Source organism: Orbicella franksi, chromosome 8 (assembly GCF_964199315.1).
Source record: "Orbicella franksi chromosome 8, jaOrbFran1.1, whole genome shotgun sequence".
Lineage (NCBI taxonomy): Eukaryota > Metazoa > Cnidaria > Anthozoa > Scleractinia > Merulinidae > Orbicella > Orbicella franksi.
This window is the reverse complement of record NC_138152.1, coordinates 11,183,058-11,198,242: the sequence shown is the minus strand read 5'-3', so window position 1 is coordinate 11,198,242 and position 15,185 is coordinate 11,183,058. Positions and strand designations below refer to the sequence as shown.

General features: G+C 41.8%; 2 protein-coding genes across 2 annotated transcripts; both read right to left on the bottom strand.

Moving 5' to 3' along the window:
* Window positions 1-4,646: 4,646 nt before the first annotated feature.
* Window positions 4,647-6,818, bottom strand: LOC145494159 (uncharacterized). Its single transcript, XM_081473621.1, has one exon. The coding sequence runs from the start codon at window positions 6,816-6,818 to the stop codon at window positions 4,647-4,649; it is 2,172 nt and encodes a 723-aa protein (XP_081329747.1).
* Window positions 6,819-10,925: 4,107 nt separating this feature from the next.
* On the bottom strand, window positions 10,926-12,707 carry LOC145495661 (D-inositol 3-phosphate glycosyltransferase 1-like). Its single transcript, XM_081475285.1, has 2 exons — window positions 12,671-12,707; window positions 10,926-12,272 (listed from the first exon to the last, which is right to left on the bottom strand). The coding sequence occupies exons 1-2, from the start codon at window positions 12,705-12,707 to the stop codon at window positions 11,020-11,022; spliced, it is 1,290 nt and encodes a 429-aa protein (XP_081331411.1). The 3' UTR covers window positions 10,926-11,019.
* Window positions 12,708-15,185: the final 2,478 nt, after the last annotated feature.

The following is a 15,185-nucleotide window of genomic DNA, read 5'->3' as shown; positions in this document are numbered from 1 at the left end:
CATGGGGGCTAGAGAGGTGCAAGACTATAATAATATTAGGGTTTTTTATGTATAAGGGAGCCACGGCCTTGTAATTGTCGGGTCCTCAGCTTCTTAAAGGACCCTAGTCAGCCTCTGCTATTTTCGATGCCATCAAAATTATTGATATTGCATGGTGAGGCAAAGTCTTGTTGCTCTACTGTAAGTTTTGTTCCTGAAAGTATGTCCCTTTATCTTCAGTAGCTTCACAGTGATTTTCTTTGCTTTGACATGCTCCGAATAAAGCATAAAAGCCAACCTCTTGTATGTAAACAAAAACAAAGGTTTGGCTGACTAGGGCCCTTTAAGGGGGGTTTAGATGGCTCCAATGCTTTGGGAACGAGTGTTAAAAAAAATTAAAAGCACAACTATCGAGGTTACCTCTGCTGCACCCTGCCCCCCCCCCCCTGTCCCCCCCTGTTCCATATCCAGTACCCATTTACACATCTGGGTGAGGAGAGGCACTATGAGAGTATGAACACAATGCAATGATCCACTTTTGGGGTCCATTGCACCAACCATTGGGTCATCGTGCTTCCTCCTCCATAGGGTTAGAGTGGAGTTTACCCTAACATGACAGTTACGAGTCTAATAACCTTCTACATGGGGCAATTTGAGTGTGTTGAAACCTTTTTAACATTGCGTAACCGATAGCAACTTAAGGCAACTTTAGGCGACTTAGGGCGACTTAAGGCGACTTAAGGCGACTTTAGGCGACTTAAGGCGACTTTAGGCGACTTAAGGTCCCAGAGTAGGCCTATAAAAAGTCATACACAGCCCTAGTCATACAAAGTCATACACAGCCCTAGTCGTACAAAGTCATACACAACCCTAGTCATACAAAGTCATACACAGCCTATACAGCTGTCTATACACGATAGCCATACAGAGTCATAGATAGCCCTGCATATTTCCCCCCGCACAAGGCCATTCTATTAAGTCTTTGCTGATGTAGTCGTTCTAGTATACAACTTTACGTAAAGAAGGCGTCACGCTAGACTCAACTTGACTAAAAAAGATTAAAGAGGTAGTGAAACTTAGTGAGGCCTTATGTGTCCCATGGCGCAATGAGGACAGATGATGATGAAACTTAGTAAGTGGTGAAAGTTTTAGTCCTTCAGGTGTAAATTGGAGGAGATTTTGCCTCTGAAAAACTGCAATATTTCCGCCCAAAAGCGTAAATGAGCTCATAAGTTAACTGTAAAATATTGAATTTTTAAACCCGCATTACACATAAACGAAGTATTTAATAGATCGCGTTCAAACTTCTAGAGTCAGTTAATTGTGCAATGATCTTTTAATATTCAGAGTAATACTTTTGCAGTTCGATCAGAAACTGAAGGGCTTATCCTAATAACGTAAATATTATTTAAACAGAGATTCCTCTACAAAGCCTTTCATAACCACACAAAGCCACGAACAGCTCCATATAGCCATCCGTCAGCACACACACTACAGGCTGTTACCTAGTACTACACAGTCATATACATGGTCCTATATTACTACTCTAACCACAAAACTTTTATTTACCTCCACATTCACCATCGTTTAAGTCATTAGAAGCCGTATATAAAACGTAACGAAGTGTTCAAGCGGGTTACGCTCTCCTACCGCTATACCTATGTCTCAAACATAGCGTTCGCTACAGTTGAAATCTGCTGTCGAAGGACGACTCATACTTCATTTCCGGCGATCACAGTATTGCTATTCCTCCAGGAGACAGAATGCTAGTCCATCATAACTTACTCCCTCCCCCAACTGCACTTTGCCAGATAATCTTAACAATTTACCGGGGACCATTTATACACCTGAGCGGAGAGAGGCCTTGTGAGAGTGAAAAGTCTAGCCTGCGTCACAGACAGTCTGAACCGCCGGTATAGTCCGTCTGAGCAACGGCTCCCAAAAGCTTGTTCTGATATCCCGCAGTCTGTATATCCATTTTTGATTGGCTAGTTTCTTAGGCACTTTCTGATTGGATAATTCTTGCGAAAGCGACCACGTCACTGTCACGTAATGCTAAAAATAATTGTGTGCGGGTTTCCCAAGAACATTTGTACATTATTACACTCCAAAAGCACATGGTATTTATTATCACACACTTCATGTGAGTCACACTAAATATATATCATCTAACCACGACTTCGTGCAAGTCGCACGGGATATAACATCTCCCCCTTTTCGCAGTTGTCTACACAGTCCACATACAATAAAATAATAACACAGGATGGCAAAATCCAATTCAATGTTCCAGAGTCTTTGAATCAATCAGAACCGAGAGTCTTGAGACTTAATGTGACTAATTAATGTTTAAAACTAGTGGGTTAGTAGGTTAGTATGCTCATAACAAAATATCAAAGTTTATCTAATTAATACTGCAGTTCAACTCAATTGCATATTCTAAATGCTTCTGGTGTCCGATCAAAATTAATGTAAACATGTCACGTGACGTAATCAGTCAAATAAGCAGGTCGACCTCGCTCTCGTCTAGGCCTAGATGACTGTACTCTGGGAGTAGGAGAGCTGGAAGTAGAACCTTCTTCTGTCTGAACTGTAGGAAGCTCTTCCAACTGTTGGTTGGCATGCCCTAATGATCCGTTTGCAACAGTCTCTTCAGCAGAATCACTTTGTTCAGGGATGGCTTGGACTGGACTGCTGGACTGGACTGTGCTTGGATTGCCAGAATTCATAAGTAGTGTTTCTCTCCAATCCTCACTATCTTCTCCTTTGACACCTTCCTCATGCATGATAGCATTAGCCAATTTAAACTGGCTTGAATCTCGGGTTATCTCACGACCATCTGTAACTCGCCTTGCCATGATCGTCGAACCACTAATTCTGATAACTGTGTAGAAGATAGGCTCATAGGCGGTCGACCATTTATTCACCTTCTTTTGTCTAAGTAGGACATAGTCTCCCACGCAGAAGTTGTGTTCTTTGATATTCACGCCATCGCGTCTCATCTTCTCTTTATATACTCGGTCTTTCTCATCGATCAGCTCATCCTGCTCACTTCTTCCTCTTGGTACTGTGTGATCAAGTTTGGTCCTAATAGGCCTATTCGACATAGCTTGGTATGGAGTAACCCCAGTGGCAGGGTGAGGTGTGTCCCTATATGCCATCAACATATCACAGACAGCCATATTCCTGTCAAGTCCGGTTTTTCCCTCGAGATGGGCGATTTGTTCCGTCTTGTTTAACACTTGCATAAACCGTTCCACCTGGCCGTTGGCTCGGGGTGTTCTGGTGTCACACGATGATGATCAAAACCCTCTTCTTTTGCAAAGGTTGCAAACTCTTTCGAATTAAATGGCGGACCATTGTCAGACTGCACTCGTTTGGGTACACCGTGATGAGCAAACATTTTCTTCAACTTCTCTTTAGTCGGCTTCACTGCTGTTGAGGACACCACCTCTACTTCCGGGTATCGGGTTCTTTGATCAATTGCTACCAAGTTGTAATGACCGTCTGGGTAAGGTCCTCCGAAATCGATTGAAATCTCTTCCCAAGGTTCCTTCGGGATCACCGATGGTTTGATAGGTTCTTGTCTGCGATCTTTGGTAGTAACTTGACAGTCAAAACAATGACCTATCATTTGGTCAATCATCGCATTCATGCCGGGGAACCAATACTTAGCCCTAAGCATCCGTTTCGTCTTGATGGTTCCCAGATGTCCCAGCTTGTGGGCTGATCTGATGACTTTCTGCTGTAACACCATTGGTAAAACAATTCTTTCCATTCTGAATATCAGACCTTGTGCTTCGTAAATTTCGTCCTTAATCGGGTAGAATGGTGCCAGGTCAGCATCCTTCTTGCTGGTCTCCCAATTACCTTTCCTGATAGTTTGGCTCAGTTTTTGCAAAGCTCTATCACGATGTGTTTCTTCTCTAACTCTGTCTAGCACCACTGCATGCACCGTTTCAATGCTTGCCTTCAAAATCTTCTCAGTGTCATTGTTTCCAACAACTGGTAATGGGTGCCTTGACAAGAAATCTAGAGGGTCAGCCTCATCTTTACCAGGCTCGTATTTCATTTCAAAGTCGACATCCTGCATGTCCATCACCCATTTCTCGATCCGGGGGGGGAAGCTTCGCCGTTGGCTTATTAAACAATGGCAGGAGTGGTTTGTGTGCAGTAATAATCGTAAACCTGGGTGCACCAAGAAGGTAGATAGAAAATCGATCCTTGGCCCATTTAACACATAAAGCATCCTTCTCTGTCTGGCTATACCTCTTTTCCACATCAGTCAGAGTACGACTTATGAAATGCACTGGTTGCCAGCCCCTGGCAGATTGCTGAAAAAGGCCAGCTGATAAACCTTCATTGTAACTAGCTTCGACTCTCACCATGATTGGTAGCTTGGGGTTGAAGAATGCCATTGTATCCTTGCTGGAGATGTTGGCTTTCAATTCTTCAAATGCGTCATCTTCCTCTCTTCCCCAGTGAAACTTAGCCTCCTTGTGAGTAAGCTCTCTCAGTGGTTTCGTGAGCGAAGCATACCGAGGTATAAATTTGGTTAGATAACCAGTCATACCAAGGAAACTTCTTACCTCTGCCTTCGATTGAGGGGGTTTGCACTCATGGATGGCCCGTACCTTCTCCGGTGTAGGTCTTAAATCACCCTGGCCAAATTAGTAACCATAGAAGGTGATTTGTTTCTGGCCAAATTCACACTTAGGCTCGTTGAAGGTGATTCCATAATCTTCAGCTTTCTGAAATACTGACTCCAGTGTTTCATTGTGTTCCTTCCAATTGCTCGCTCCAATCAAGATGTCATCCCTCTGGTTAAGACATTGGGGAATGTCGCCAAAAACTCTGTACATTGCCTCATCAAACAGATCTTGTGACGCCTTTGCACCAAATGCAAGCCTTTTAGGTCTAAAATTACCCCAGGGGGTGCTGAAGGTAGCGACTGATCTCGATTCTGGGTGTAGTACTAGCTGGTGGTACCCCTGTCGGAGATCCAATTTTGTCCAGATAGTGCAATCATGGAACTTGTGAATGAAATCTTCCACTATTGGTGCTTGTGAGATCCGGCTCCTTTCCATGTACTGGTTCGGAACTCGTAAGTCAACACTCGCTCTGATCATGTGTGGTTCCAGCTGGTCCAATCGCAAACCTGCAAACCTCGGTTTTGGTTGCACCACCAAAGGGGAGCACCAGGTAACTGGTTCATCGTCAGGTACTTTCTCGAAGATATCTTCTTGAATGCCTAAGTCCAACCACTTTTTCAGCGGCTCTTGAAGATAGTATGGTACCTGCCTAGGTTTCTGTGCTACCGGCACTGCTCCGGGTTTCATATGGAATCGGCTTAGGATCTCGCCACCATTCTTCTTGTCCTCTATCTTGCCAATACCTTGAAATAAATGGCTATACTTGGTGATTAAATCTTTCATATCCTGTTCACCTTCTGCCTGTTTAACAGTGTTAGCATTATGTCTCTCCACAGATATGGCCAGATCATTGGGCTCAGCGAAGCTGCCATCTGGTTGAATCTTCAACATTCCTAATGTTATTAGTGTTTCCTTGCTAATCAGTGGAGGTGATTGGATCCTTCCTGACACTACAACAAATTTGGTCGGTTTCCCACACGTCTCATTACGAATCACAGTTTGAAATTCTCCTTTGACCTCGAGTTTGTGCTGGAGAGTACGCAACTTGACATTACTGTTTGCAAGGATTGGCTTGTCATGTGTTCTGTGGCTGAATGCCTTAAACTGGTGTTCGTCCATAATATTAACATCCGCCCCACTGTCAGCTTCCATCAAGACATCCACGTCATTTAATCTCACCATAACAGTTCGATAATCATCACCATTTTTGCCAATCACTCTTATCTTCTTGGCCTGCTTTAAGTGTTGCACTGCCTGGCCGAAAAAATCATCATCCGAGCTCGTGGATTCTGCATCTTCAGTTGTCTTCTTAATTCTCCCACTGCTTTTCCGTTTACTTTGCTTCTGTCTTCTGAACTTGTGGCTACGAGTAATCTCAGATTTGCATACAGAGGAGAAATGGTTCAATTTGTGGCATTTATGGCATTTCTTACCATAGGCAGGGCAATCTTTCCCTTTCTCATGGACTCCAAACAATCCACAATATTGACATTTGTGCTTTTTCCCAGGCCGCTGTGTTTCGTTGGATCCATTGCTTTGTTGTTTGGAGTATTGCAAATCGGAATGCACAAGAGAAACATTCTCACGGGAAACATTCTCACTTCCCATATCTTTCATTTGCCTCGCAATATCCTCCGTCTGGCTTGCTTCGGTCAGAAATCGTGTTAGATCCCACGTCTTGCTAATGGCTTCCTCAATCATCTTCTTGTTATCAATGGTTTGAATTATGTGCTCCAAAATTCTCTCGTCGAATGTAGCTCCAAACTCACATTCCTTCGCTTTCTCTCGCAGCCTTGCCGCGTATGCACTTGTGGTTTCACCCATGTGTGGCCTCATTTTCAAAAATAAATACCTCGCATGATGCTTATTCTTCTTTGGAGTGAAGTGATCATTCAGCTTAGTACGCAACTTCAGGTACACATCTTCCACCTCTGGATCCGGTAGGCTCTTTTCTAATCGAGCTATCTCTTTCCCGCCGTAAATTATTATAGCATCCTTCTTATCGACGGCCCTCGTAATTCTGAAGTATCGGAATTCTCGTTCAATTCCCTCCAGCCATTCTTCCCATGCTTTGCCGACGCTGTTCGCTTCGTCGGGGATGATAAATGGCTGTGTTCGAAGGTTTCTAGTCTCTGTGACGACTTGAATCGCTTGTGCTGCTCCACTTGTTGCTGCTGTTTGTTCCGTCATAATTCTCTGTTGTTTTTCTCCTCGTCGCCAATGTAACGCTCCAAAAGCACATGGTATTTATTATCACACACTTCATGTGAGTCACACTAAATATATATCATCTAACCACGACTTCGTGTAAGTCGCACGGGATATAACAACAGTATTGCTATTCCTCCAGGAGACAGAATGCTAGTCCATCATAACTTACTCCCTCCCCCAACTGCACTTTGCCAGATAATCTTAACAATTTACCGGGGACCATTTATACACCTGAGCGGAGAGAGGCCTTGTGAGAGTGAAAAGTCTAGCCTGCGTCACAGACAGTCTGAACCGCCGGTATAGTCCGTCTGAGCAACGGCTCCCAAAAGCTTGTTCTGATATCCCGCAGTCTGTATATCCATTTTTGATTGGCTAGTTTCTTAGGCACTTTCTGATTGGATAATTCTTGCGAAAGCGACCACGTCACTGTCACGTAATGCTAAAAATAATTGTGTGCGGGTTTCCCAAGAACATTTGTACATTATTAAACGTCAGATCTTCTTCGAGTTGGAAATAAGATGTCTGCAATAACAGAAGAAGATTGACAAAAAGCGTTCAAATCCGTGAGAGAGCAGTTTGAAATCGATAATCTTCTACCGGAACATGAAAACTCGCTTCGCGAATTTCTTGGAGGTCAAAATATTTTTGTAAATTTGCCGACGGGCTACGGGAAATCTTTGATTTTCCGGTGCCTTCCGATCGCTGCCGATGCTCTGTTCGAAAAGCGGTTCCACTGTTCACTTTGTAATATCGCCATTGCGATCGCTTATGGAAGATCATATTCTCTGGCGAAGCCGGACAGAGATAAATATGACAACCGTAACAAGAAGCAGCATAACTTGCAACAGTTAATCAAACAGCCGGGCCCGGCGTAATAATACAAAATGCAAGTAACCAACATGTTCGCGGAATATTTCAAACTTTGTCTCTCCAGAGCTAACTTTTAGAGAGCTTAAAACATATCCTGCAGTACAAATGAGCCAAAAAAGACTGGCACGTGGCAAAAAACAGAGGTGTCAAACTCTTACAAATTGCAAGCGGATAACAGCGGAAACCACACAGAACTGTGACCTCTAACGGCTCTACGCTTGAAATATCCTCCTAAAAACACTGGATTATTGCTTAGCAAAATATTCAAAGATCCCCCTATCGTATCATACAAAAGGGGCAGATCCTTAGAGATATACTACTTCGAGGAAAATTTTCAAAGCGGCTATTTATTAATACACGTGGATAGGAGTTGTGTAGGCCTGTCACTCTATTGTTAGCATTGCGTGATATATTTCGCAAGAATATGACCAATCACAAGGCGCGTAAGAAACTAGCCAATCAGAAACGGATACATAGATCCGTGTATCCATGCGGGATATCAGAACAAGCTTTTGGGAGCCGTTTCACAGACGGACTATATCGGGGATCTTATGACACGTCCGGCTGCAACGCAGGCTAGAAGAGTCTTGCCCAGGAAAAACACAATGACTCTGGCCAGGCCTCGCACCAGGACCGCTCGATCCGAGTCCAGCGCACTAGAGCTTCTCATCACCTTTCCATACTCCGCCCGTTATCACTATAATACCACTGGACTTTCCATTAATATTTATTGTTTCTCTATGCAATCTTGAAGTGCCCATAACCTACTTTTTACCTTGTAACTTGAATCTACGCTATAAACCAATTTAATTCACTAAGCTCCTGGAGCTGAAAGCTTCGGGTACAAAATCAAAGTTTACGTACTTCTAACTTTAGTAGCTTTAAGTATCACGGTAACACACGATGTGCCCGGAAGATAACAGTCATCCGCGAATATTCCCGTTAATTCTTAGCGAATTCGAATTCTAAAAATGTTTCAGAGAGTTAAAAAAATAATGTTTAAAAGGCGACACCTTTCCCACAATTTTGGTTTATAAAAATCATATAAATTTATTCGTGGGTGAAGGTCCTGCGCGACCTTGACGATCGTTAAATGAATTGATCAGTCTTTCAATCAATAGGCCCTTTACAGCTAAGCCATCACGTGACCTACTTTTCATAAAATTATAGGCTATGACTTAACGAATGCCAGAAATGGAAAAAGCATGTCGAAAATATCAAAATGGCCAAGTTTGAGGCCCCCATCATCAGAGAATGAGATTTTATGATGGTCTGAATTTTTGAAAGAATAAGAAGATTTGTATGGAAAAATGTTGCTGGAGAGCAAGACCTTGCTCTCCAGCAACATTTTCCATACGAATCCTCTAAATTTTCCGAAAATTCAAACTATGGTATAAACTTACTCGTTTTTTCCTGGGGCCTCAAACTTGGCCATTTTGGTATTTTCGATGCGCTCTTTCCATTTCTGGCATTCTTTTACTTATAGTCCATAATACAAAAATTTTTTAGGAAAAATTTGGTCACGTGACCCCAGCTGCAAAGGGCCTATTTACTTGGACACGTTCCTATTCAAGTTTCACTTGTACCACAGGGTTAATTGGAGAACCCTACAAAAATTAAACAGGCTAAGTTTTAGGACATATTTACAGGTTAACTTTTTGAAGATATAAAATACCATACTGTTTCAAACTTTCTTTTCAAAATCTATTTATATACTTGATTCTGTTTCTCATTTGGAATAATATAATCGCCTTTTACATTATCACATGTAGGTCTTTTATGAAAATGTTCGACCTTTTCCGAAACACAGAGTGTAAACTTAAATTCTTAGCGACAGCTACACTATACGATAAATTCTCAAACTAAAAAGTGTTAATACTTTGCGTGAAAAATATATCATCAAAGCACCCGTCTTTTGGAATGTTTTGCAAAGACTTCGTGTAGCACGGGAAGCTAAAATGGACTATTTGTCAAATTAAAAAATTGGGAAACGTAAAACTTTAAGCTACTTCTGTATGATAACATCTCAGAATTCTAAGAGGTTATACAGTGGAATCCCGTTACTATCACTACAACTAAATCATAATATTGTGGTCGTATTCAAGGGATTCTTTAAAAAAATAACAAGAAAATGACTGACTAGGCGTTTTCTTCTGGTCGAAAGAAGTGCCCGTAATAATAAGTTCATCGCACTGAGTGCTCTTGAGACGGGCTTCAACTGACATTGATGTTAGAAGTTACGCTTTTAAACTTATTTCCCAGTTGTATAATACCTGTGCTACACAATGTGCATGTTAATTTAACATAAAGTTCTTCCGGCAAACGCATTCTTTCCTTCAGTTTTAAAAAGTTGCAACAGTTCATTGTTTCCTCAGGAGTTTCTTGAGTCATGTATCGCCACAGTGAAGCGGTCTAGCCTTGTTAACCTGTGAGAGAGAACAGTGTATGTAACAAATAAACAACTGGTAGAAACTATGAGTAACAAGAAAGATTTGCCACTGACGAGTGTACATATTTTGTATAAAGAAGATTTCATTTGAGACGAATAACTTGTTAACAGTCCAAAACAAACCAAAACTTCTTAGCAATAATAAAGAAAAAGTTACTAGCCATCAGAAGCACTACTGTTCACATAGGATTGGCACCAAATCTTTGATGCAGGGATTCGCTTGTAGAGCGAGTGTTATCCCTAGATCGTTAAACTTTGCTTCCAGTTCAAGAAAAACTATGAAAAGTGTGGATAACAGGGGTCAGTTGATCAAAGGGCAGATAACGCTATCCACCGGTTAAATCACTATCCAGTGGATAACTGTTGTTTTATGTTTGTATTCAAATGAAACTTAAAGTAATCGTCTTCGTATATACAGAAACTAATTAGAATTGTTTTCATTTCTCTGATAAACTTTCCAAAACATTGGCTCCGAAAACTAAGCACTTCACGTCTTTCACACAAATCTCTTTCCTCTGACAAGATTTCTCCCACGTGTAAAATTTATACATTGCTTGTAAGAGTGGTATCAATTATTTCAAATAATCCTCTACATTATTTTGGCGACTGCGAAATGTCTTCTGTGCAATGAATTGATACGATATGTTCTGCACGCGATTGATTTGACTTGTCATCTAGAGAACTTGTTTTTCAATATTTCGAATATTTTCGTTCAGAGGTCTTTAACCACAATACATATTTACATTCATCTTGAAAAAACCTTTTCATAAAGTGTACATCACCTTTCGAGAATAAGGCCAAGAAAAAGCCTAACCTTTACTTTCCAAACGACATGTGTTGAAATAACTTTTAACAATTCCATTATATTGGACCCACAGAGCAAACTTCGCGACGAATGAAAGTCTTACCATGAACTAACCGCCACATTTTTCGAACAAGAGCTTCACACTGCTCCTTCCAGCTGAATTCATTATCGTAGCTTGTTCGTAAGCTTCGAATCTCTTGCAACCGCTCTGCTCGCTCTTTCAGACGGACAGCTTCGATTGCGTTGGCCCACTCTTTAGGCTCGGCTGACTCCACCACAAATGGCTTGCCTAATGGTAACGAACGCAGTGCATTTCCAAAACCCGAGTTTCCACTCACAAGAATGGGAAGACCAGCAGACAAGGCTTCCAGCGCAGTCAGTCCAAAACCCTCCGTCCTGGACGGCATGATAGCAAGGTCGACCTCGCAAAACAACTCCTTCAATCTCTCCTTGTTTTGGACAAATTTCCTGACCACCAGTTGATCTTTAGAGATTCCACAGTGCAGCAACTTGTTTGCGACGTCCTCTTCTTTTCCATCTGGTGCGCCCACAAATATCAGACGGTACGAGCTGTCTCCCAGTTCAACTATTGCTTTAGCAGCAATGTCATATCCTTTGAGACTGAAGACTTCTTGGTCACCGCGGCCAAAAATCAGCACCCTAAACTTCTCGCTGTCGAAAGTGGCTTGCTTTACGACTGAAAATTCACTGAAAATACCTGGAGTTAGCTGAATTACATCTTGGCGTTCTTTGCACGATCGCAGGTAAGCAGAGTAGGCTTCCTTCAACTTGGGTCCAACAGCCACAACAGCATTGGCCAACTTGCACAGGTCTACTTCGGTTCTGTTCTTCTCTTCACCTTTCGAAATGGCCTCGGGATAATTCTTGTGCATTCCGAGTTCCTCGGGTGCAGTATGCACTACCTGGACCCACTTACAACTGTGCGACTCTCTAATGACCTGGACTTGTTTACCAAGCTTCGCTCCATGACCCAGAACGACGTCAATGGCAAGGTCTCTTGGTGGGAAGCTCAACCATTCAAGGGAGTCGTAGCCCGGGCGTCTCTCTGCTTCTCTAATGGCAATATTTTGGCTTTTAGCGACCCTCCTTTCTTCTTCAGAGCAGGCAAACTGTGGGACTAATAGAGTGACGTGTACCTTCAATTGCGCCAGCTGTAAGGCAAGCTCTCTGCTTATGGTTGACAAGCCCCCCTTTGACGAACGCCACTCACTGGCTAAGAGAGTTACATTCAAAACTCTATCGGACGTCCCTAGATTACCTTGTGCTGGCTTGCCCTGGGATTTACCAGCTACAGTGGCAAGAGAATGAAAACGTCTTCATAGAAATGCAGCCAATTTTGTCGGTTTATATTGTAAGCGGGCATGAGATAATTCTTTCCTGCAATGCAAGACTGCATCACTTCTTCAACTTGGATTACTTGGGTGCGCGTCACGAAAACCAAAATAAATACAAGGGAACAAGTGTGGAAATTTATCAGATGGTTTTATACCAAGCTTGTCAGATGTGAACAAAACAGCGGAATCCCATTACTATTGATTGCGACCTCAACAGATCTTCAGTTCTTTGCATGAATAACTTCCGCATTCTTCAATTTAAATGCTTCCCCATAGACAAGTAATAGGGACGACTGTTGCCTGATATTTAACAATAGGGACTTTAAGGTATGGTACGGCTAGGCTGTAGTACCACGGCAGTTAGTGAAGATCACTTCCGGTGACGTCATGACGCGCGTACCAGTACGGCTTTCCCGCCGTAGCCTTCCTTTCTACTACGGGAAAGTGCTTGGTTTCACGTACTCTTCACTACGTGAGTATAAGCCTGCAGTTTACTTCTCATTTTAACGCTTTTTTAACTGTTTGAACAGCCTAGTTTGAAGATAAAGTTCTCAATCATAAAAATCAGTTCTAAGATCATTGTTTCTTTGTCATTTGTATAGAAAATTTGAAAGATTTTAATACCTACCGCGAGAGGATCAATTCAGTCATATTAGTATCGGGCCGAACAGCCGTTTATCATAAGAAAGCTTCGTATGTTCTAATCTGAACAATAATTGTTTGTTACCGTTCAAAATGTATTTATTATAATCGAAAGTTTTGCATTTTCGGGCTTATCACGTAATCGTTGTACGAACAACCTGTCCGTGTTGAAATCGAGCTTTTTCAGTATATCAGAGTTTATATTTTGTTTTGTGGTTGGAATTACAGGCGGTTCTATCAAGTTCTACAAGGCAAATCTGAGTTCTGGGAGATATAAGACGGATACAGGAGAAGGAAATCATTGTCATTAATCAAGCCTATTTCGTATGAAAGTAGAATGATCTCTGGTTTCCTTGAAAGTACTGTACGGGTCCGCAAATGATCCCAGGACCGCAAATGATCCCGGACCGCAAATGATCCCCAAATTGGACCGCAAATGATCCCAGCCCGGAAATGATCCCCGATAGGGACCGCAAATGATCCCGACTAAAAAATCAGGAATGGCATGGATGGTGGGATGGTGTGGATAAGGAATTGGCGCTCGTGAATGCTGATGATTTTATTAAAGCCATGTTATAATTATAGTGGCTTACAACTTGCTTTTTTTTTCATACTTTCGACTAAATTTTTTTGCTAACTACGATGTTATGAATATCACCACTCAATCATTAAAACACGACTTGGCTTGCATTTCTTGCAATTCTCAGTAAAATTATGATCAGTGCAACATACGCTACATATCCTCCTTTGTTAAACATTGATAGTTTGGTGTTATAGTTAAATCACATTTTATCAGCCATTAACGCCACTCGTCTGAAAGTTTTAAACTAAAATCTAACCATGAAGCAACTATTAAGGAAGACGCTGTCACCTGAGTAGACCCACAAGCCTACAACGCTTCATCACGTTGCAAAACACGTAGTGTGTAGCACTGGAAATTTGAACAAATTTATTTTGTAATTTTTCCTCGGTCGTATTTTGGCTTTGATTCCTCGGAAATGACTACTTGAGCATTCTAAGAAGCCAAAATTCCAAGCTGTAGTTATGAAGTTCAGCTTCATGACCAAGCAAGGCCAAGGCTTGCACTTCGTTTTGAGTGTTAGCTGTTTGATAGATGTTTGATACTTTCGCCACTGGGATTTCGAGAATGTTTACAAGTATGTAAAGACTTCTAATTCAATAGATCGTCTTCACGTGACGTATTTCTATCCTCATCAGGCAAAAGAAGCGGTATATTTATATCTGTTTATAATTAGCGTGCTTCGTTTGGAAACCAGAGCATTTTGAATTTCAGGGTTATGGAGGTTGCGTGACACAAGGCTACGGTCGAATTTGTTGAAAAATGTATACTTATCTCATGATTTTGAGCCTTTTTAGAAGTTAGAGCATTAGGAAAAGTGCTTATATAAACGCTTGTTTGTTTAGTACTGATAATCAGTCGCCTAGAAAGCCAAAGTAAGTTCCAGATGTTTACACTACATTCCAGCCGCCATATTGGTGTACCACGGATGTATATCAACATGGCGTTTTCTTACTGGGCTCTGTAAATTTTTGGGAAACATTTACGACGAATTTCTGAAGTTTGGGGAAACGCGCAGGCCTGAAACTTGGAGAAGTGTCTTATTTAGTTATCTTCTTTAACGTACATCACAATTTCTTAGCTTTTTCCATTGGTGGGTTTTCGATTTATTATTTTTTTTTATTGCGTGACAGTGAAAACGATCTGTACCGTTCGAAGAACAAAACAGCAACTGTGGAATATTTTTTTGTAAAATGACAAAAGATGTTTTTAGTTCATATTTTTTGTACATGTTCTCACCTTCCTCTGATATAAATCCATGCCATTTTTTTTTTTAGTCGGGATCATTTGCGGTCCAATATGGGGATCATTTCCGGTCCGGCATCATTTGTGGTCCTGGGATCATTTGCGGACCCGTACAGTACTCATTTTTGTAAAGACACGTAGAGACTGCACATACCGTTGCCGTACAGCAAAATCTTAATCACTTGAGTTTGGCGGGTAAAACACCGTTGTCAACCTAGTCCCTCGCGGCCAAAGTAGCCGTAGTAGCACCTCGCCGTAGCGTACCTTAAAGTCCCTAATTATTCGCCAAAGGCAAAGTGAACATTGGTGAATATTCACCGAGACGAAGTCGAAGTGAATATTCACCAATGTTCACTGAGCCTGAGGCGAATAATTGTTCAAGTATAATTTTCAGACGTGA